Source organism: Typopeltis vanoorti, chromosome 20 (assembly GCF_054136105.1).
Source record: "Typopeltis vanoorti isolate ZY-2024b chromosome 20, IOZ_Tvanoo_1.0, whole genome shotgun sequence".
NCBI classification, from domain to species: Eukaryota; Metazoa; Arthropoda; class Arachnida; order Uropygi; family Thelyphonidae; genus Typopeltis; species Typopeltis vanoorti.
In genome coordinates, this window is record NC_143568.1 from 24,217,688 (window position 1) to 24,241,171 (window position 23,484).

Consider the following 23,484-nt stretch of genomic DNA (forward strand, 5'->3'; position numbering starts at 1 on the left):
GACAACATCTTCATTACTCTTCATGGTTCATCCCAACTTTGCATCATCTGCAAACAACTGTATATCTCTATCCAAATCTTCACCTATATCATTAATATACAAGTTAAACAGTAATTGCCCCAAAACCGACCCCCTGAGGCACTCCACTAGTGACTTTCCTTTTCCTGGATATCGCTCCCCCATACACAACTTGTTGATACCTATCAGATAGCCAGTCTCCAATCCAATGCACTAATCTAATATCCAACCCCATCTGCTCTAGTTTGACTATCAATTTAACATGAGGTACTCTATCAAAAGCCTTTACGAAATCTAAGTATATTGCTGTGTATCCTTCTCCTCTGTCCAAGGAAGCAGTCACTTTATTATAATAAGCAAGTAGATTACTAAAACATGATCTCCCTTTAACAAATCCTTGCTGTCCATCAAAGATAATACCGTTGTTGTGAACCCAACTCTGGATCCTAGTTCTCACAAACTTCTCCAACAACATGACCACAACACCTGACACACAGATAGGCCTATAGTTTGATGCTTGAGTTTGATCACCTCCTTTATGAAGTGGCACATTCTTGCCCTCCTTCCACTCCTTAGGAACTTGACCGAGTGCAAGACTCGTATTAAAAAAATATGTCAAGACAGGTGTCAACTCCCTGGCACATTCCTTCAGAATACATGGTGATATATTATCAAGTCCCACAGCCTTATTAATATCTAGTTTACTCAACTTCCCATACACCTCTTGATCACTTACAGTCAGTCTCTCCTCTCCATCATCTACTGCTCTGAATCTCTCCATGAAATCACATTCACAAGATTGAAAGACCTTTTTGAATTGCTCATTAAGTATCTCCACCATGCATTCTGCAACAGCTGTCTTTATACCATTTTCTCCTATCAATGTCATCCTTCCATAATCATTCTTTTTTTTGTTGACTACATATCGAAAGAACTCCTTAGGATTCTTTTTGGCTTCATTAGCTAAAACATTAGCCCTCTTCTAAAGAGAAGTATGCTGTTCATACCTCTCCTTAGCTACACTCACCAACCAAGTCACCCTCCTTGCATTGTCTCTGTAGACCTCATGGAATTGGTTATTTCCACTTCTCTTATGCTGCCTCCTCAATGCCCTCTTTCTCTTTATTCATCCATCTCACAACTACCTTATTTAACCTTCTCACCCTTGGAATACATTTAGACATTGCATCTACTAGATAGTTTTTGAAAATCCCCCAAGCTGCATTGATCTCTTTTCCAGCTAACTCCTCATTCCATGCTACACCCTCAAGCTGTCTCCTGAGCTCTTCATAATCATTCCCCTTGTAGTTCCACCTATATCTTTTTCTCACAGAGGTCCTAACACTGCTGGCAACCACCCAGGTAATCACTTCATGGTCACTGTCACTAATTGGTGGATGATTTGACACCTCATTAATAATTGCATCCTCTGATGAGATGACGAAATCCAAGACCCTCAATCCTTGCGTGCCCTCTGTTGCATACTGTCTGAGGTAGTTATCCCTCAAAAACTCAAGAAACTCATTTTCTTTACTTCCAGTTGCTAGCTCATCATTCCAGCCTATATTGCCATAATTAAAATCAGCCATAATATTCACCCTTTTCTTATTTGCTTGACTAATTTGATTACATTTCATTATCACCACCATGCACATTACCTGGTCTATAATAACATCCAACCAAGTATTTGATTCCATTCCCCTCTATCTCACACCATACTGCCTCATAACCATTGGCACTATTTCCCTCTTGCATCTCTACTTTGTATGGACATAACTCTTTCATCAATAGCACTCCCCCTCCCTTTTTACCCTTTCTATCCTCATGAAACACATCATACTCTTCCATCTCTATTCCTGTCAGGATATTGTTCTCTTCCAACCATGTCTCACTTATTCCGATAATCTTTGGGTGAACAGACACACGCAATTAATGCAACCATTTCATCTTCCTTATTTCTTATACTTCTAGCATTTGTATACAAACACAACAGTTCATTTCTGGATCTACAGCTAGTTCCAACGATACTACTCACTCAATGTGATCTCTCCATGCTCGGCTGGGGCCATTTTAAAACCCTTTTCAATTCCAACTGTTTCCTCTTGATCCCAGGTCATCCCATTTCTTTCCTGTCTACACCTGCTATTCATGTGGACTGACTCAGGATCTTCAGTTATTTGCTGATGATGCATAATTGGGAAGAATTATAAGTAGCACTGCTGATGCTGAATCCCTTCAGGAAGATTTGAATAGACTTTTTACTTGGACAAAAGAGTGGAGTTATAGTTTTAATATTAATAAGTGCAAGGTGTTGCATTTTGGTGTGCAGAAATATAAGGCTATGTACTATATTGATAGTGTCGTACTGCAGGAAGTGGATGAGGTTAGAAACATTCGAGTGATGGTTGACAGTAGACTGAAGTTTAGCGGTCATATTGCTAGGGTTGCAAAGATTGCACATCGTAGTACTGCTATGATAAGAAGTACTCTAACATGCAAGGATAAGGAAGTGGTTGTGTCACTGTATAAGGCACTGGTCAGACCACACTTGGATTATTGTGCTCAGATCTGGTCACTTGGTTTTTAATGTGATGTGGAGACATTGGAGAGGATCCAGAGACTAAGACAATATTAGGAGTTTGGAATGCTGGCTATGGTGAGTGGTTGAATAGATGTGGATTGCAGAGTTTGGTGGATAGGAGGAAGAGAGGTGATATGATAGAGAGGTTTAAGTTAGTGAGAGGATTTTATCTGATTATCCAGAGGGAATTATAAAAAGAGTAGAAGGTGAGAGGGGAAGAACCAGAGGTCATTCCTGTAAGTTATGCAAAAGTGTGGTGAAGAAGGTGTGAGAAGTAGATTTTTTTACATGAAGAATAGTCAGTGAATGGAATGCATTACCAGAATATGTTGTTAATGCAAGAAGTGTTAAGGACTTTAAGATTCTATATGATAAATATGTTGTCAGTTGAATGAATCTCCCACGATGAGTCTGTCAACTCCATGAAGGGTATAATAATAATAATAATAATATTTTAGTCACTGAGTTATTGTAAAGGGATCTGCTAAATCATTTTATATTTTAACCTGTGCTTCCAAATTTCCATTGCTTTATTAATGTTTTAAGTCTTAACTTATCTAGTATTCCAGATAAGTGTCTAATAATCTCATATAATATGAGTTCACACATTTTAGTGTATGAACATCAATATTGTAAAAGCTGCTGCAAAATAAGTTTATTTTATATTTTTTCTATGATGATATTGTGTAATTTTTAGATTATGTGTTGTTGTGTGATATTTTTGATTGGTACATGGTGTTTGGTTAAAATTTTTAGACTATTATTTTAGGACTAAAATCTCCCTATCATTGTCACAAAATGGTAATCAGAGCGAGATCTTTGCATAGCTTGGCAGGAAAGACAAATAAAGTGGATGACATTGATTTTTTGAGAATGGTATGGTGTTACTAGGGTATTATGTATGTGCTAGAAGATGTTGCAGATGTATATGTGGAGAGGTTGAATAAGAGAGAGAGAGAGAGATGAGTGAGTGCATGGTGTATATCCAGGAGGTGTGGCATGCTCATGAACCATGAGGCTTGTTTAAATCAGAAGGCAACAAAGGGAAGTAAGTGAAATGGAAGATGGCAATGGGCAACTATTATGAAACCATGTGAATCTAATGGCAAAGGAAAGAGTGCAACTTATAACAAGAATGTGTGTTAGTGTAACATGTTTTTTGAAGAGTAAAGAAGGAAGGATTGAAGAAGTAGTTTTGAATGGAGAAGTAAATGGCATGAATAAGGAGAATGAGAGAATAGGAGTGCAGGATGGACAGAGAAATGGAGGGGAGTGGAGTCAATGTATAGTGTGAGGAAAGGCCAAGGCTGTAAGAGGAAGTGAATGGAATGGAAGATGGAAAGAAAAAGGGGCAACTATTATGAAGACATAATGACATGTTTAATATATCATGAAAACATAATAATATGTTTGATATATATATATATATATATATATATGTGTGATGTGATGAATGATTTAATTGGAAAGCGTTCAACTGATAACAACAATGTGTGTGTGACTGATGATAAAAACGATGATGAAATTGATGGCAGTAAACAGAGTGCAGTTAATTGTAAGATAAGTTTGGCTGACTGATGGTAAGACATTGAGATGGAATGATAGCAAAAAAATGACCCAAGACAAGAGATGAAGCATATGAATAATGAAATAAAGAGAATTGTAAATATGTATGGAAGAATGAAAAAGACTGGAATGAATGATGGTTATATGAAAGAGGTAATGAATAATGGCCATATCAAAGAGATAATGAATCACTTGTGAGTGGCACTGTGTGGAGAATTGCTTAGTAGAGATGTGGTGAATGAGAGGATGCACAAAGTTTGTGTTTCCAGAAGGTAGAATGAATAGGGTGATTCAGATATTGGATATGAAGAGTAAGTGAGCAAAAGAGTTGGTAGTGGTAGAAGGAAAAAATGACTTACTTGGAAACAAGGAGAATGTATATCAGATGTTGTGAATCTTTGGGATGAATCGGAGCACTGTATGGAAATGTACAAGTATGATGTATGATGACTGCAGTATGATGAACTGGATGTGAATGGTTCACCTGGAAGAATGAGTAATGACTGCACAGGATGAATCTGAGCAATTAAGAAACAATGTGAAATAGCAGAAAAGTAAAGAGGAAGGATTGAAGAAGTAGTTTTAAATAGAGAAGTAAATGGCATGAGTAAGGTGAATGAAAGAATAGAAGTGCAGGATGTATAGGAAAACACAGTACGAGAAAGTCCAGTGCTGTAAGAGGAAGTGAATGGGTGAATGTAGGAGAAGAATTTGGTTCTGGAGAGGGTTTTAAGGTAGGTAATAAGAGAGCAGAAAGGCATGGAGGAGTAACATTTAAGAAGTGGTATGAGTGGAACTTGTTATAGACCCAGAAGGGAACTGTTATGTTTGTATACAAATGCTAGAAGTATCAGAAATAAGGAGAAAAAAATTGTTGCAGTGATTGAGTCTGTTCATCCAAAAATTATAAGTGAGACACAGTTGGATGAGGAAAACATCCAGACACAGAAATAGGGATAGAAGGGTGCAATGTTTTTCATAAAGAAAAGCAAAAAAACAGAGGAGGGAATACTGTTGATGATAGAAAAGGAAATGTGCTATGCAAGGAGGAAATAGTATCTATGGTTTTCAGGTAGTATGATGTAAGAAAGAAGTGAGTAGAATTAAATACTTAGTTTGATGATACCATATGCTTGGCAATGGTGAGGGCAGTAACAATGAAATCTATGAGCCAATTAGCCGGTGATAATTATGGGTGATTTTAATTATAATATAGATTGAGATAATGAGCTAGTGTCTGAAAATAAAAAATAAATAAAATTATTTCTCGAGGTTTGAGGGCCAACTGCCTTAGGTAATATGTGACATAGGGCAAGGATTCAAGGTCTTGGATTTGATTACCCTATTAGAGCATTTCATTATAAACAAGGTATCAGATATCCCTCTGATTAGTGAGTGTGACCATGAAGTGATTACTTGGGTGGTTTCCAGCTATGTGATTAATTCTGGGGAGAAAAGATATATCAGGAATTATAAGTCTGAGAATTATGAAATGCTCAGGTGACAGTTTTCAGCTGTATTATAGATTGAGGAGTGGGTGAAAAGAAGATCTGTGCTGCTCAAAAGCTATTCAAAATTTATCTGGCAGAAGCATTATCTAAATGTATCTCAAGAATCAGAATGGTTAATAAGGTAGGTGTGAGATGGATGTATAAAGAGATTAAGCATGCAATACTGTCAAGTTGTACCATCATTTTATTAGTGGCAGGCAATATCAAGTAGAGTGATGTAGGCAAATATCAGATATTTGCCCACATCAATAAAAAAGGAAATGTTGGTCCTTGTTGGGGATCTAAATAGCTGAATAGGAAATGATTGTCAGACATACAGAAATATTTTGGGAAAATTTGGAGAAAAGAGCAAAGCTAATAATAATGGCAAATACCTGTTGGATTTCTTCTCAGGACATGGACTGGTTATTATTAACACAATATTCCAACAAAAATGTGCATAAATTCACATGGAGAGAAGAGGCAAGAGATAAGAAAAGTCTCATTGATTATGTTATTGTTGACAGTGATGAGCTCACAGTGGTGCAGGACTCTAGAGTGTACAGAGGATTTGAAATTGGAAGTAATCACTATTTAGTCCTGAGAAAGATTAGGGGTATATGATCAGATGGCATGAATGGCAATGTCACAAAAACAAGGATATTAGGAAAGAACTTGACATTGTTAGCATCCAGGAATGTGTTAGCAGCACTAATCTCAGGTGGTGTGGTCACTTAACACATTCGCTGCTAACTACGAGTGTACTTGTAGTTGGTATATGAACTTCACAAGCCAACTACGAATATACTCGTATGTCAACTCGTACTGACCTTGAAGAAGGAAAGTGCTTGGCATGTGGTAACAAACTATGCCCGAGGAGCTTTTCAGTGAACTATGATCCTTACAAGCCAACTACAAATATACTCGTATGTCGACTCATACTGACCTTGAAGAAGTGAAAGTGCTTGGCAGTGCGGTAACAAACTATGCCCAAGGAGTGTGGCAGCGAACTATGAGCCTCACAAGCCAACTACAAATATACTCATATGTCAACTTGTACTGACCTTGAGGAAGTGATAGTGCTTGGTGTGCGGTAACAAACTATGCTTGAGGAGCGTGGCAGTGAATGTGTTAAATACGAGAGGAAAGATTAGCAAAACGAGGGTTCTCTGCCAGGTTAGTAGGAAAAAGACCCAGAGGAAGAGCAAGCTATAAGTGGACTGATACTGTAAAAAGTGCCTTAGAAGACAGAAATATAAGATCTGATGATGTTGGAGTCTTGACAGATAAAAGATTGATTTGGAGGAAAATTGTTGATAGCAAGTTTATGTTCTTCATGTAGTATTATCGTGATATCCTGTACACCCCTCAGTGGTATATGTCAGGAATTTGATGATGGGCATGAAATACAGATAAAGAAGGCATTATGGAGGCAACATTAAAATTAGTGATAATAATCAGTTCCTTGAGTAGTACCAAGAACAGACAAGGAGGGTAACGCAGTTTAGAGCTTTAGTGCAGTGGAAAGGGAGAAGAAGAGACTGCAGGAGAAATATGGGGAATTACGTAAACTTGATGTTAATAAGGCTGTGAGACTTCATGATGTATCACATGTTTTGAGGAAATGAGGTTTTAAAGGTTTTAAAGCAAGTATGTCAACGCAGATGCCAGGGAGTTGACATCTGCGTTGACATACTTGCTTTAATGTCTTACATTGGACCAAGCTCCAAAGGAGTGAAAGGAAGGCAAGATGAGATGACAAAAAGACTCAAGCTTCATATTATAGGCCAATCATCTCTGTGTCAGTTGTTGTGGTTAAAGTGTTGGAGAGGTTAGTGAGGAGCAAGATGCGAAATTGGGTTGAAAACAGTGGCATTATCTTTGGTGGACAGAATGGGTTTACTAAAGGAAATGTTTTATAATCAACTTGCTTTATTCAATTTTGCTAACAGGTACAGTGGGCAAGGTACATGCATATACATTATTACACTTAGATTTTGTAATGGTCTTTGATAAATTATCACATGTCAGCTTGATTATTATGTTAGAATGAATGAGGTTGGATAATAGCTTATTGTGTTAGTCTGAAGACTGACTTTGTGATAGGTAGAAATTAGCCAAGCAGGGAATAGGAATTCCAAGAGTTTTTTCACTGTGTGGCAAGTAGGAGAAGGAATGACTATGAAAGGATAACTTTAATGAGTGAAATGGAGGCACTTAGGATATTGCATAATTTGAATGTAAGATCGAATGGGATATCAGCTTGTGTTTTAAGAGAATATGCAAGAAAATTGGCAAGGTCTTTGACTAGTGTAGCTCACAGGATTAACAGGATCACACTAACATACAGAGATAGTGGAGTTATTTTAAATGAGAAAATAAATGTAAATGAGAAAATAGTGGAGAGGCTCCAAAGATAAGTGACCAAGACGATCACTTGAGGGTTTGTGAGTTGCAGAAGTTGCTTGATAAGCGAAAAAAAAAGGGGCGGGGGTATGATAGAAACATTTAAGTTACTTAAAGGATTTTATAGGATTAAAACAAAGGAAATATTTTAACACTTGTATAGAGGTGGGAGGAAAAGAGATCTTCCCTTGACGTTGGGTAAGAATGATTATCAAGGGTGTGAGTACTAGATTTTTCCCTTGGAGTGTGGTGAATATATATATATATATATGTGTGTGTGTGTTAAAGATACCAAGCTATTTTAAACCTGGTTTTACTCCATTTCCCAAGTAAGCAAACAGACAAACAAGTCAAGTTTGCGCCTGCATGTATTGGAAGGCTAGATGACCCTCAAAGTAGTGCAAGTTAAGGCAACTCATGGTAAAAGTAGAATAAGCTCTGATCACTATTCTTAATATTTACCCTTAATGCACAGCCCATCTCTTTGAGGAGATGTATGATGCTATATATTAAATGCAAGGGGCCACTACCCAGACCGGGTTCGACCTTTATTGAGGTCTCATCAGTGGGAGCCAGGGTAAATTACGCCTTAAGGGTAAATATTGAGAACAGTGATCAGAGCTTATTCTACTTTTACCTTGAATTGCCTTGACTTACACTACTTTGAGAGTCAGCTAGACTTCCAATACGTTCAGGCGCAAACTTGACTTGTTTGTCTGTTTGCTTACTTGGGAAATGGAGTAAAACCAGGTTTAAAATAGCTTGGTATCTTTAACATTTATTATACCCAAGCTAAAATACTTTCTACATTTATATCTCATCCAGAGATTTTTATTTAATAAGGTTAAAACACCTTATGGTAACTTGTTCTCGTAAAATACTTATAAGCTTTGTATTACTAAAATTTTGGTATTTCTAGCCTGGCTCCCACTGATGGGGGCTGGCTTTGAGAGGCTCTGCTTAGGGATAGGTTTTTGCCTGTCTCTGAGTAGGGCCACCGCTGAGATTATGGCTTTGGCTGGTGGTGGGGTGACCCTGCTACTGGGTAGAGCCAATGCTGAGAAGTTCTTCTCGGTGACAGGGTGAGCCTGTCATTGAGTGGAACAACGCTGAGTTGGACGGTCTTTCGGCCACTATGGAGTGGTCTAGGGATCGTCCTAATTTTTAGAGAGACGTCTTTACTTAAATACACCTCAATAAAGGTCAAAACCGGTCTGGGTACTGGCCCCTTGCCTTTAATACATAGCATCATACATCTCCTCAAAAAGAGATGGGCTGTGCATTAAGGGTAAATATTAAGAATAGTGATCAGAGCTTATTCTACTTTTACCATTAGTTGCCTTGACTTGTACTAATTTATAGGTCAGCTAGACTTTCAATACATACAGGCGCAAACTTGACTTGTTTGTCTGTTTGCTTATTTAGGAAATGGAGTAAAACCAGGTTTAAAATAGCTTGGTATCTTTAACATTAATTATATCCAAGGTAAAATACTTTCTACATATATATATACACACTACATTAGCTTTGCATTAAGAACACCCATCTAATAACACGTTGGTCCACCTCTGTGCAGTCATGGTTCGCTGATGCCTATGAGATTCCCCAAGGTGTCGAACATCCTCCATGCATAATTTGAACTGTGTCCATAACAGCAACTCTGTCAGCTCATGCTCATTCCATGGAAGAGAATCAGCAATTCTCACACCCCGTTTTAGAATATCCCACACAGGTTCAATGGGTTGCAGTCAGTGGAGTTTGGGGGCCAACAGTTTCGTGGATTCATTTCCATCTTCCTCCAACCACTCAGTAGCTGTACAAGCCTGATGACAAGGTGTGTCGTCCTGTTGAAAGATTGCAGGGGTAGGCCTCCTGCAGATATTGATATAGATGGTCAGCTAACCATTCAGCGTTTGTGGGATGATAACCAACGGACCTTGGGAGTGCCAGAAAAATGCTCCCCAGACCATAACACCACCTTTCCTGGACCGTTGAACCTCAACTGTGCAACAAGGAGATAGGGCTTCATGCTGTTTACACCAAATGCAGACACAACCATCAGCATAGTGCAGCAGAAAACGGGAGTCATTACTCTAGACTAACATTTTTCCATCTTTCGAGGATTCATTGCCGATGTTCCTTGGCCCATGCGAGCCATTGTTTGGAATGCTTGACTATCAAGGGTCTCACCAGAGACCCTTTTTGGTCTCTGGCTGTGTGAACTTTAGGCAAAGCAGTACTTCGCATGGTGCATGTGGAATTGGGTTGAAATGTTCCTGCTGTTGTGCTGATGGTGAGCTGTGTGACTGTTGCATGTTGTTACTGAGATACCAGTTGTGACAACCAACACTTACCTCTAGGATCAACTATGCATCGCTGACCAGTGTGAGTCCCTCTGCTGCATGTCTTAATGGTTAATCCAGTCCTTATACACCCTTCATAGAATGGGAGTAACCAACAAGTGTGGCTGCTTCTGAAATACTGGTCCCAACTAAATTACTGGTCTGCAGCTAAATTGGTTTATGTCTCCACATTTCCCAATTATTGGCAAATATTTATTGATTACATACATGTGAAATTGGGTTGAAATGTTCCTGCTGTTGTGCTGATGGTGAGCTGTGTGACTGTTGCATGTTGTTACTGAGATACCAGAGGACAGAGTTGTTACTGAGATACAGAGGACAGGTGTGCCTGCTTATAGTAGCCGCACATGACATTGATATCACATGGTAATTCTTTATCATGCTAATATGTAAATCAGGGGAGGGTGGGGTTACTAATGCAAATAACTCAACTCAATATATATTTGCATACATACATATATATATATATTATATCAGTACTCTTGATTCAAAAACAGTTGTAAAATAATATACATCATCTTTTAAAGTTTTTAAGTTTGAATATCACATATGTAGAACTCCTATAAATTGCAGATGTGCTTGTTAAGAAATATTAATTTATATTGTTATATATCACTTTTTTTAACACATTATAACAAAAAATCAGTATTCTCATATGGTTATCACATTTCATTAATTTCAGCAAGGTTACTGGAACCTTATTTCTGGCAAAGGTTGTGAAAAATGCCAGTGCAATGCGACAGGTTCTATATCAGTGCTGTGTGATGAGCTCTATGGTCACTGCACTTGTAATCCTGGAGTTGGTGGGAAAAAATGTGATAAATGTTTACCAGGATATTATGGTTTTTCTGGAAAAGGATGTAAAAGTAGGTAGATCATATTTATCAAAAGTATTTATTTACTAATTACTAAAAATATTATTATTTATTTATTTATTTTGTATGTGTGTGTTCTTTCTTTCTTTCTTTTTTCTTTTTTTTCATTTAGTACATTAATTCTTAGGTGTGGCATGTAGTACAATAGAGGCTAAGAGGACTGAGTACATTACATATGTAGTTCATTTTAGACAGCAGACTTGTTCCATTTCATCAAAAAGAAAACAGATTTATTGCATATAGGTGTATACAAACTACTTCTATATTTTATTGTCATTTCTGTGGCATATACATGGAGTCAAAGACTCATTACAGGAGACCCACTGTAACCACTGTTCTAACAATACTTATCATACCTGTTTTATGACTATTATTATTATTATCCTAAGATCCGATGGAGTCAGATCTCATCTAGGAGGTCCCTTTTGTCATATGCACAGCTCATCATACCATGCATTAAACACATTCAAACTCTCTGCAGACATCACACTTTTAGGCAGTGCATTCCAATCATTCACAACTCTCCAAACAAAAAACCTGCTTCTTACTCCCTTGTTCACAACCCCTTCTTATATAGCTTCTAGGAATGATCTGTTGTTCTCCCCAGTCTCCCACCATTTTATGAAAAACAGCTTCAACATTAATCCTGTAACAGCCCGTTATCAACTTGTATGTCTCTATCATATCACTCCACTTCCTCCTATCTACTAGACTTTGCAAATTGCATTCTCTCAACCTTTCCTCACATTCAACATTCTAGAGATCAGAAGCTATTTTGGTCAATCAACTCTGGACCTCCTCCAACAACTCTTTATTCTTTTGAAGACCAGGTGACCAAATTGGTGCATAGTAGTCCATATGTGGCTTATAAGAATCTTATGCAATGGAACTAGAATCTCCTTACTTCTACAAGTCATTGTCCTCCGCATCATTTGCCAGAATTTGTGTTATCCTCACAATTTTGGCAATATGTCCTCTAAATTTTAGATCCTTATCCACCATCACCACAAGATATCTTATCCACCTGCTGCAGTATATCCCCACGAAGAGTAATTCTTTATCCCATCTTTGTTTTCCAAATTTTAAAACCTTGCATTTTGCAATTGGACTGGTATTCCCACTCCTGTGCCCATTCACTCAGTCTATTCAAGTCTTTCTTGTAAGGTCACAACATCTGCTCCGCTCCTCATAGTTCATCCCAACTTTGTGTCATCTGCAAACAGCTGTATGTCTCGATTCAAATCTTCCCCAATATCATTAACAAATACAGGCTAAACAGAAATGGCCCTAAAACAGACCCCCGAGACACACCACTAGTGACTTTCCTTTTCTGGGATATTGCTACCTGAATACACAACTTGTTGATGCCTATCAGACAGCCAATCTCCAATCGAGTGCACTTGTCTAACATCCAACTCCATCTGCTCTAGTTTGACTATCAACTTATGCAGTGGTGAGCTATGGAGATTTTAACAAAGGACTTGCATCATCGAGCAAAAAAAAGCCTTATTTCACACAAAAATGTGTATTAATACAGCTTGTGTACAATTGCCAATCAAAAAGTATTATGGGGACAATCAACCTGTAAAGGCTATCATTTTTAAACAAATATTTCATGATCTAAAAATGAAATATTTGCACACAATCACCTATGTTAATTTATTTTACATAAGAAAAATATTTTTCAACTATCAAAATATAATAAGAATAAAATCTTTTATTATTATTATTATTATTATTATTATCTGAGACCTCCAGGGAATCAAGGACTCATCGAGGGAGGCTGTAAATTACCCATCCCAGCTATCATACCTATCCTTGAATTCATTCACACTAGATGCACTCACTACCCATAAGGGCAAATTATTCCACTCACTCACTGCTCTCTGGGAGAAAAACCTAGCTTTTACCCCTTTCTTGACTGCAAATAAATTTAACTTCCATGGATGACCCTGTGTTCTCTTCCCACCTTCCATATAACGAAAAATTTCATCAATTGAAATGCTATAACACCCATTCAAAAGTTTATAGACCTCTATCCTATCACCCCTCTTTCTTCTGTTAACCAGAGTCTGTAATCCACATACTCGCAATCTGTCCCCATAATCTAAATCTCATAATTCGGATATAATCTTTGTAACTCTTCTTAGCACCCTTTCCACAGCTTCTTTATCCCCTTGGAACCCGGCAGACCAAATCTGCACACAGTAATCCAAGTGTGGTCTTATCAAAGCCTTATAAAGAGGCAAAATGAGTTCCTTATCCTTACATGTCAAGGTTCACTTCAACATAGCAATTATCCTCTGAGTTGTATTTGCAACTTTTGCTATGTGACCTTTGAACTTTAAATTATCCACCAAGATACCTTGCCTCTTCAGTTTCTTGTAGCATAACTGAAGAGGCAAGGTATCTTGGTGAATAATTTAAAGTTCAAATTATTTGAACTTTAAATTATTATTTAAGTGATTAGAGTTCCAGTGGCATATTATATTAGCCACTGGACCTCTAATCACTCCAAAGTGCATAACTTTACACTTACTAACATTAAACTGAAGCCATTTTCGTTTGCCCAGATTTCCAGTCTATTCAAATCATTTTGTAATTGCTGAATATCAGTAGCATCCCTGATTGCCCTGCCTATCTTTGCATCATCGGAAAACAATTGCAAATCTGATTATAGACCTTGCTTGATGTCATTAATGTAGAGATTGAACAATAATGGTCCAAGGACTGAACCCTGAGGTACACCACTGGTTACCTTGAATCTGGCAGATTCACACCCACTGTATACCACTTTTTGATATCTGTCTCTCAACCATCCCCTGATCCAAGTCAGTAGATTATGTTCCAATCCCATATTCTCCAGTTTACACAACAGCCTGTCATGTGGTATCCTATCAGATGCCTTAGAAAAATCCAAATTATCATAGTGTATCCATTCCCTTTATTCAACTTGGCCGTAACATTGTTATAAAATATGAGCAAATTGCTAAAACATGACCTTCCTTTAGTAAACCCATGCTGTTCCCTGCAGAGTATAGAATACTTGTCTACCCATTTCTGTATGCGAGTTCTTACAGACTTCTCTAAAATCTTCACTGCCATACCAGAGATACTAATAGGTCTGTAGTTAGACACATCAGTTTTTGCACAATGTATGATAGAATGTATGATAGAATGTATGATATTCTATCAATGTATGATAGTTCCATTGCACAGGCCTTGTGCAATGGAACTATCATACATTCCTGTGGTATCATTCCTGAGCTGAGACTCAAGTTATACAAATGTGTGAAAGGTCTAGCCAATTCAGCTGAACATTCCTTTAACAAACAGGCACATATTCCATCTGTCTCTATTGACAAATTCTTATCCAGGTTATGCAAGAGCTCTTCGACCTCATTTTCATGAACCTCTAACTCTTTATCCAATGTAACAGTAGCACCTACACCATGCTACATACACCTGGTTGATATAGCAAAGTGAGCACTCATTAACTGAACTATCTCCTTAGCTTCTGACACTTGTGTACTATCTGCATTCAGTAAAGTTATTCTTCCACATTCATTCTTTCTTTTGCTTGCGACAAAACGATAAAATTCTTTTGGATTGCAATAATAAATTTAGTTTAATCCTTTATCCAAGTGTGAGCAAACAAAGTTTGTGCCTGAAAATATCTTCAGGACTGGGATAAGGTATTACAACACTGGCAAGTCGTAGCAAAGGTGGACCAAGCTAACATCACTCTTATCTCAGTATCTCCCATAATGCTAAACACATCTCCTTGCAGATATGTATAATGTTATGCATTAAGGGAAGGGCCACTACCCAGACTACTTTCGACCTTTATTGAGGTCTCTTCAGTGGGAGCCAGGCCCAGAAGTGGATATACCAGGAAGAAGTGGTGTGGTCATCTTTACCTATAGGAGTTGCCAAAAGGTGTGCCACCTTTTTATTAAATTACTCTGGATTTAGAGAAAGATGTTGAAAGTTTATTTTTCACTTGGTTAGACTATAATAAATTTAATTTAATCCTTTATCCAAGTGTGAGCAAAAATAAACTGGATATCGCTCCCCCATACACAACTTGTTGATACCTATCAGATAGCCAGTCTCCAATCCAATGCACTAGTCTAATATCCAACCCCATCTGCTCTAGTTTGACTATCAATTTATCATGAGGTACTCTATCAAAAGCCTTTGCAAAATCTAGGTATATTACTGTGTATCCTTCTCCTCTGTCCAAGGAAGCAGTCACTTTATTGTAATAAGAAAGTAGATTACTAAAACATGATCTCCCTTTAGCAGATCCATGCTGTCCATCAAAGATAATACCATTGTTGTCAACCCAACTCTGGATCCTAGTTCTCACAAGCTTTTCCAACAACTTAACCACAACACCTGACACACAGATAGGCCTATATAATATTGGAGGTTTAATGGATTTTTTACAACACTCAGAAAGGATTAAAAGAATTTAATACTTCCTATATTTCGTCCTAGTCGCTAGGACATCTACGGGGATTACAAAAATAACTAATGTTACATAACACAAATATCATACAATACTAATCCCAACCACGTGGGTGACACAAAAGTTGTATCTAGGTGGAACGCCCTCTGAGGGCAGTTGTAGGTGGCCTGGAATATAAAGTAGGATCTCTGGTGATGAGTGTTTCCCAAATTTTCGGAAGCTTCCGAAAATTTGGGAAACACTTTAGTGTCACCCATGTGGTTGGGATTAGTATTGTATGATATTTGTGTTATGTTACAGTAGTTATTTTTGTAATCCCCATAGATGGCCTAGTGACTAGGACGCAATATAGGAAGTATTAAATTCTTTTTAATCCTTTCTGAGTGTTGTAAAAAATCCATTAAACCTCCAACATTATTCTTTCACAGCACTTAAGCCTCTATACACGAAGATAGGCCTATAGTTTGCTGCTTGAGTTCGATCACCTCCTTGATGAAGTGGCACAATCTTGCCGTCCTTCCGCTCCTTAGGAACTTGACCAAGTGCAAGCCTCGTATTAAAAAAATATGTGAAGGCAGGTGTCATCTCCCTGGCACATTCTTTCAGAATACGTGGTGATATATTATCAAGTCTCACAGCCTTATTAATATCTAGTTTACTCAACTCCCCGAACTCCTCTTGCTCACCTACAGTCAGTCTCTCCTCCCCCCATCATCAGTTGCTCTCAGTCCCTCCATGAAGTCACATTCACAAGATTGAAAGATCTTTATGAACTGCTCATTAAGTATCTCCACCACATATTCTGCATCAGCTGCCTTTATACCATTTTCATCAATCAGTGTCATCCTTCCATAACTATTCTTTCTTTTGCTGGCTACATATCGAAAGAACTCCTTAGGATTCTTCTTGGGTTCATTAGTCAACTGTTGTTCATACCTTTCTTTAGCTACCCTCACCAACCAAGTCACCCTCCTTGCTTGATCTTTGTAGACCTCATTCAATTGGTGATTTCCACTTCTCTTATGCTGCCTCCACAATGCCCTTTTTCTCTGTATCACATGCTTAATCTCTTTATTCATCCATCTCACACCCACCTTATTTAACCTTCTCACCTTTGGAATACATTTAGACATTGCTTCTACTAAACAGTTTTTGAAAATCCCCCAAGCTGCATTGATCCCTTTTCCAGCTAACTCCTTATTCCACGCTACTCCTGCAAGCTGTCTCCTGAGCTCTTCATAATCACTCTCTTGTAGTTCCACATATACTTTTTTTCACAGATGTCGTCACACTTCTGGCAACCACCCAGGTAATCACCTCATGGTCACTCTCAGCAATTGGTGGATGATTTGGCACCTCATTTATAATTACGTCCTCTGATGAGATGACTAAATCCAAGATCCTCAATCCTCGTGTGCCCTCTGTTACATACTGTCTGAGGTAGTTATCCCTCAAAAATTCAAGAAACTCATTTTCTTTACTTCCAGTTGCTATCTCATCATTCCACTCTATATTGCCATAATTAAAATCACCATAATGATCACCCTTTTCTTATTTACTTGGCTAATTTGATTTTACATTTCATTATCACTACCATCCACATTTCCTGGTCTATAACAACATCCCACCAAGTACTTGATTGCATTCACCTCTATCTCACACCTTACTGCCTCAAAACCAATGGTACTATTTCCCTCTTGCATCTCTACTTTATATGGACATAACTCTTTCTCTATCATGAATAGCACTCCCCTCCCTTTTTACCCCTTCTGTGCTCACAAAACACATCATACCCTTTCATCTCTATTCCTGTCAGAATGTGATCCCCTTCCAACCATATCTTACTTATTCCAATAATGTTTGGATGAATCAGATGCAATTAGTGCAACCATTTCATCTGCTTTGTTTCTTATACTTCTAGCATTTGTATAGAAACACAAGAACTCATTTCTTGATGTACAGCTAGTTCCACCGATACCACTCACTCGATGTGATCTCTCCATGCTCAACTGGGGCCACTTCCCTTTCTGCTTCTTCTTCATTTTAAAACTCTTTTTAATTCCAACTATTTCCTCTTGATCCCTGGTCTTTCCATTCCTTTCCTGCCTACACATGCTCACCTCCTCTTGGAGCATCCACCTTTCTCATGCTGTGTACCCCTGTCCACCCTGAGCCTCTCTGTTTCCCTGCTCCTCTTGCACACCCATTCTCTCATTTTCTATACTCATACCACTCACTTCCCCTTTCAGAATCACCTCTTCAATCTCTCCTGTCTTACTCTCCCGCTCTTCCACATCACTTCCCACTCGATCTGATTCATTCTCTCTATTCACTTCTCTACCTTCCAGCAGCAGTCTCTCCAAGCAACTCACACCATAACCACTTAAATGCAGTCCATCGCTCCCATACAGCTCACTTCGTCCCTCAAACTCATTCCACCCATTAACAAATTGTACTCCAGTCTCCTCACACATTTCAGCCAGTATATCATTCATAATCCTTGCTCTCAGCCTCATTTAACCACAGTCATGCCTAAGCAACATGCTAACTACCCTTCCTGTCACACTATTCTCTTTTATCCTTGTAAGCAGCCTCCTGATATCCATTCCGACACACTCTTTGTCCTCTCTCAAATCATTCGTACCTATTAATACTACTAACTCTTTTGCTCGCTCCTGCCTCATATCCAATGCCTCAAACACTCTACTCATTTTAGCGCCTGGAAAACATACCTTGTGCATTCTATTGTCCAGCACACCTTTAATAATGGAGTCACCATACAACGCCACTCGCTTATCTTTCGTTAACTCTTTCATGCCATCGTTATTTATTTTAATAGTTTTTACCTGAATTTTCTTAATTTCATTCCGCATCCATTACATTTCTTGCGTCATCCAATCCAATTCAACTTCCGAATCTTGCGACACATTCTCTCTATCATTCAATATTTCTAACTTTCTAACTCTCGACCCTCTCTTCTCACTTTCACTCTCATTCATCTTTCTTTGTTTCCATACTTTTGGTCCAAGATGAGTCCAACTTTCATTATCATTCTTCCCATTTTTACACTCTTTCATCTTTTTTTGTTTCTGTACTTTCAGTCCAACATGCGTCGAACTTTCGCTATCATTTATTCTTTTTTCGCTATCATCTATTCTTTCAATTTTTTTCACTTTCGATTTCTGCGTCGCGCCATTTCTAGTTTCATTCGTTCTCTCAATTTCGTTTCCTTCCACCACTCTCACCTCACTTTTGTCCCTTTTAACATCCGTCACGGTTTTCAAATCACTCTTTTTCTTTTATACTGTTTTTTTAACATTTTTTCGCCTCTCTTTCTCACCATCTTTCTCTTACAAACGTGCACTCATTTTCCTCGTGATAATCTCGCTACTAACACTTTCTGTCCTCAATTTCATATTTGCATTCATCAATTCCTCATTCAGGTCACACACCCTCCTTCCATACTCACCAAATATCCACAAATCATTTATGTAATTGAAAGAATATATATAACAGACCTCACACTTAACGAAACGACTGAAATCTAAATTAAAGTCATGGAATGACAATGCCGTCACCATTTTTTGCAAGTTCTAAGTCTAATAATAATGATTTCGTAATTAAGTTTTGGCAAAAAGAAATCCCTCGCACTAATAAAACCGGTAGTGCACATCATTTACAGCCTCTCTTACTCAAACAATTATGCATATATATTTAATTCTTCCTAGAAAACTTATCTGAATCAGGAGCTGTTCTTATGCATGTCACTGCGTTTGACTCACGAGCGCCCTCAATTATGTTATAAAACACTATGTTATAAAAAGCTATATAAAGTATTTTATGTTATAAAACACTTTATAACAAAGTGTTTTATAATATAAAACACTTTATGTTATTAAGGTAACATAAAGTGGTGAGTAAATAATATAAATAGCTAAGTATTGTAGTGAATAAAACTACAATACTTAGCCATATTGTACTTTTATTCACTAATAATACTACAATAATATACTAAAAATACACAATTAAATCTAAGAAAACTGAAATCACAACACAACAAAACACAACAAAAATCACAAATCTTTCAGGAGCTCTCCGACAGTGTCTTTTTACCTGCTAGACTCAACACCAGTCTCATATAATCTCTTATAATCGCACATATGAAATAGTCCGCATTTTTTATAAACAAAATAAATTTCTTTTGTTTGCGATAGAAGTTTTTATGACAAACAATCTATAAATAATAAATAAGTATGATCTAAACACAATAATATTGAAGTACATTATATTTCTCTTTTGTTTTTATACTTCAGTGATAATCAACGGTACCAATCAAGGGGCATTATTTTATAGTCCTATTTATTTATATGCAATTACCAAAAGTGAATTCTTATTTGTAAAATGGTAGTAACAGTAGCTATAATATTTTATTTAATAAAATCACTTTTTTAGGTTACTATATGAGTTTTTCGCTTAATATATTTAAAAGAATTATGTTTTTTTTAAATTTTTTTGAAAAAAAAAAAATAAATAAACGAGAAGAACAAGAGGCTCGCAAATTTTAGGAAAATTTATCAAAGGGCTCGGGCGAGCCCCTTATAGCTCACCACTGAACTTATGATGTGGAAATCTATCAAAAGCCTTTGCAAATTCTAAGTATACTACTGTATATCCATCTCTCACATCCTGAATTCATTTACTAACAAAGTACTCACACTTACCTCTGGCAACCATCCACCCATTCATCCTCCTTCAACACCCTTACTAATGTCATTCATATGCAGTTTCCAGGAGTGATCCTAATTCTCTCCTTTCCTGCCTCATAAGTCTTCGTTGTAATTGCTATAAACCCACAATAAGAACTTATATGTTTTAATGATCTCCTCTCATTTTTGCCTAATATCTTTGTTTGAAGATCACAGATCTTTAATGTATTCTTATAGGGATCATTCCATAAACCTGCCACAATTTTTGGCACGTCCCTCTTGATCCTCTCCTCTGTTTCTCCATTCACATGGAATCCAAGCAACCAGATCTGCATGAATTAGTCAATATGGCCTTTTAAAAGCCTTTATATAATGGGGAGTAATAATAATAACCACCATAACCCTGCTTGTCAATGTATTTTTCAACAGCTATGTGATTTGATATTCTGTTTTGCCTACTTTTACATTATGTCCTGTAATCTTCAACTATCTTTCCACATCTCTGGCATCATCAATTCCTCGCAGGTCCATACAATCAGTACAGTACAGAGCTTGTGATTTCTTCATCCCAAAGTGCATCATACGCTTAACCAAGTGTAACTGGCAATAATTTACATTTGAGCATAGTGTCAGTCCATGTAGATCATCCTACACAATCTCTTCATCATCTTCATTAGCTTTCACTTTTCCTAGTTTTGTATCATTGGTAAATGATGGAATATATCCCCTTAATTCATAATTTACTTGTAAGAGTATGACAACACCAAGCAAAAAATAAATCGTAAAAGATGTTTATTAACTAGCTTATATTTTGCTGGATTTCAAACCAGCATCTTCAGAGCAAAATGGTATGTTACATTTTACGTCCGACAATGAGTAAGTTAAACAATTGATATTGTAATGGGCAAAAGATTTATTCTTAATTTGGTGCCCTCTAATCTTGTAAAAAGAAGTATTACAGATATGAAGGAGTTGATCTTAAGGTAACAGCCTCCCTAATTTTTTGGCAAATAATGCAACCATACTTATTCAGGTTAGGAGAATACTTCATATTCATGGCTGATTCTTAAAATTCTTAAAATAATCTATCTGACTTGCATGATAATGACTTTTATAATGCACATTTGTTTTTTTTTGTTTTTTTTTTTCATATAATTCTGTGTAGGGATGTCCAAAGCATCCCCACATGGTCTGCCAGTTCTAATTTGCCATAATAATGGTTTCAAATGTATTTCTTATTTTCTTGAAGGCAGATGTTAATGGATTGTACTATTTATCCATAGCAGGCTAAGTCACAGTAACATGGAACTTTGTACACTTCAGAATGTGCTAGAACCGTTCCCACTCCAACCACTCTCTCAGGCAATGCATTCCAAGGTTCAACCACCCTCTACGCAAAGAAACCACTCCTCACCCTTTTGCACACAGCCTCCTTTCGTAACTTCCAGGGATGGCTCCTTGTCACCGCTCCTTCCCACCGTTCCACCAAGTGAAAGAACTCCCCAATGTCTACACTGTGGCTGCCTCTCAACAGTTTAAAAGTCTCGATCATATCACCTCTCCTTCTTCTATCCACCAAACTCTGCAGTCCATATTCTCTCAGTCGATCCTCATAAATCGTATTGTACAGTCCTGAAACCATCTTTGTTATCTGCCTCTGTACCCTTTCCACAGTCAATTTATTCCCTTCAAATCCTGAGGACCAAATCTCAGAACTATAGTCTAAGTGTGGTCTGATCAGGGTCTTATACAACGGAATGATAACTCTTTTATCTCTGCAGGTCAGCGTCCTTCTCAGTATTGCAGCAATCCTTTGAGTTACCCTCATCACCTTTGCAATACTGCAATACCAAATTTTACAATACCAAACCTCAAGATTTTACATTTTGCTGCATTAAACTGATACCCCCATTCATTTACCCATCTGTCTAGCTTATTCGAATCCTCTTGCAGGGCTACCACATCTGCACAATTACTAATCCCAGCTTCACATAATCTGCAAACAACTGAATTTCCCCCTCGCAATCCATTGACAATATCATTGATATAAAGGTTGAACAATACAGGTCCCAGTAGTGATCTCTGTGGAACCCCGCTTATAACCTTCTGCTTCCTTGATATTGCCCCACCATACACAACTCTCTGATACCTATCAGTCAGCTAATCCTGAATCCATTTAACTAACCCAACATTTAAACCCATGTGCTGCAACTTAAATATCAGCTTATCATGTGGCACCCTGTCAAACGGCTTTTCAAATTCCAAAAAAATGACAGTATATGCCTTTCCCTCATCAACTGCTCTTGTCACTTTATTATAAAAGGCAATCCTATTACTAAAGCAAGAGCACCCGTTAACAAATCCATGTTGATTCTCACAGATAACATTACCCTCATCTGTCCAATGCTGTATATATAGTCCCTCTCTAATTTCTCCAAGACCTTAACAACTAGTGATGAATGTACACAAACAGGCCTATCATTAGACACTTCCTGTCTGCTACCACCCTTATGCAGCAGCACTATCGTACCTTCCTTCCATTTCCTGGGTACCTTTCCTGCAGCCAGACTTTTATTGAAAAGCCAGGTCAACGGAGCTGTCAATTCTTTAGCACATTCTCTCAAAACCCTTGGTGAAATACCATCCAGTCCAACAACTTTACTGGTATCCAGATTACTCAGTATTTGGAACACACTCTCCTCTTGCATCTCTAAACCCTGAACCTGCCCTATCCCTCTAGTATTAAAACCTCCTCCAGGATGAAATACTCCAATAGAGTGCTCATCGAAGAATTCCACTATGTCCTCTGCATCAGTCACTCTATTCCCATTTTTATTCCCCAATGTCATTCTTTTGCAATCGTTTCTCTACCTACTGGCCACATAGCTAAAAAATTCTGTAGGATTTTCTTTGGATCTTAGTGCCAATCTCTTCTCATATTCTAGTTTTGCCTTCTTCACCATTCTGGTCGCTCTCCTGGCCTGTGTCTTATATTCTTTCTATAG

At 37.7% G+C, this 23,484-nt stretch overlaps 1 protein-coding gene across 1 annotated transcript in view; it reads left to right on the plus strand.

The window, feature by feature from the left end:
- The window catches only part of LOC150095284 (laminin subunit alpha-1-like), a 1,249,242-nt gene that overhangs the window by 431,806 nt on the left and 793,952 nt on the right, over positions 1-23,484 (plus strand). The window contains exon 23 of the mRNA XM_090410638.1: positions 11,107-11,290. Coding sequence (XP_090266764.1) covers positions 11,107-11,290 — 184 coding nt within the window. The remainder of the gene's footprint in view (positions 1-11,106; positions 11,291-23,484) is intronic.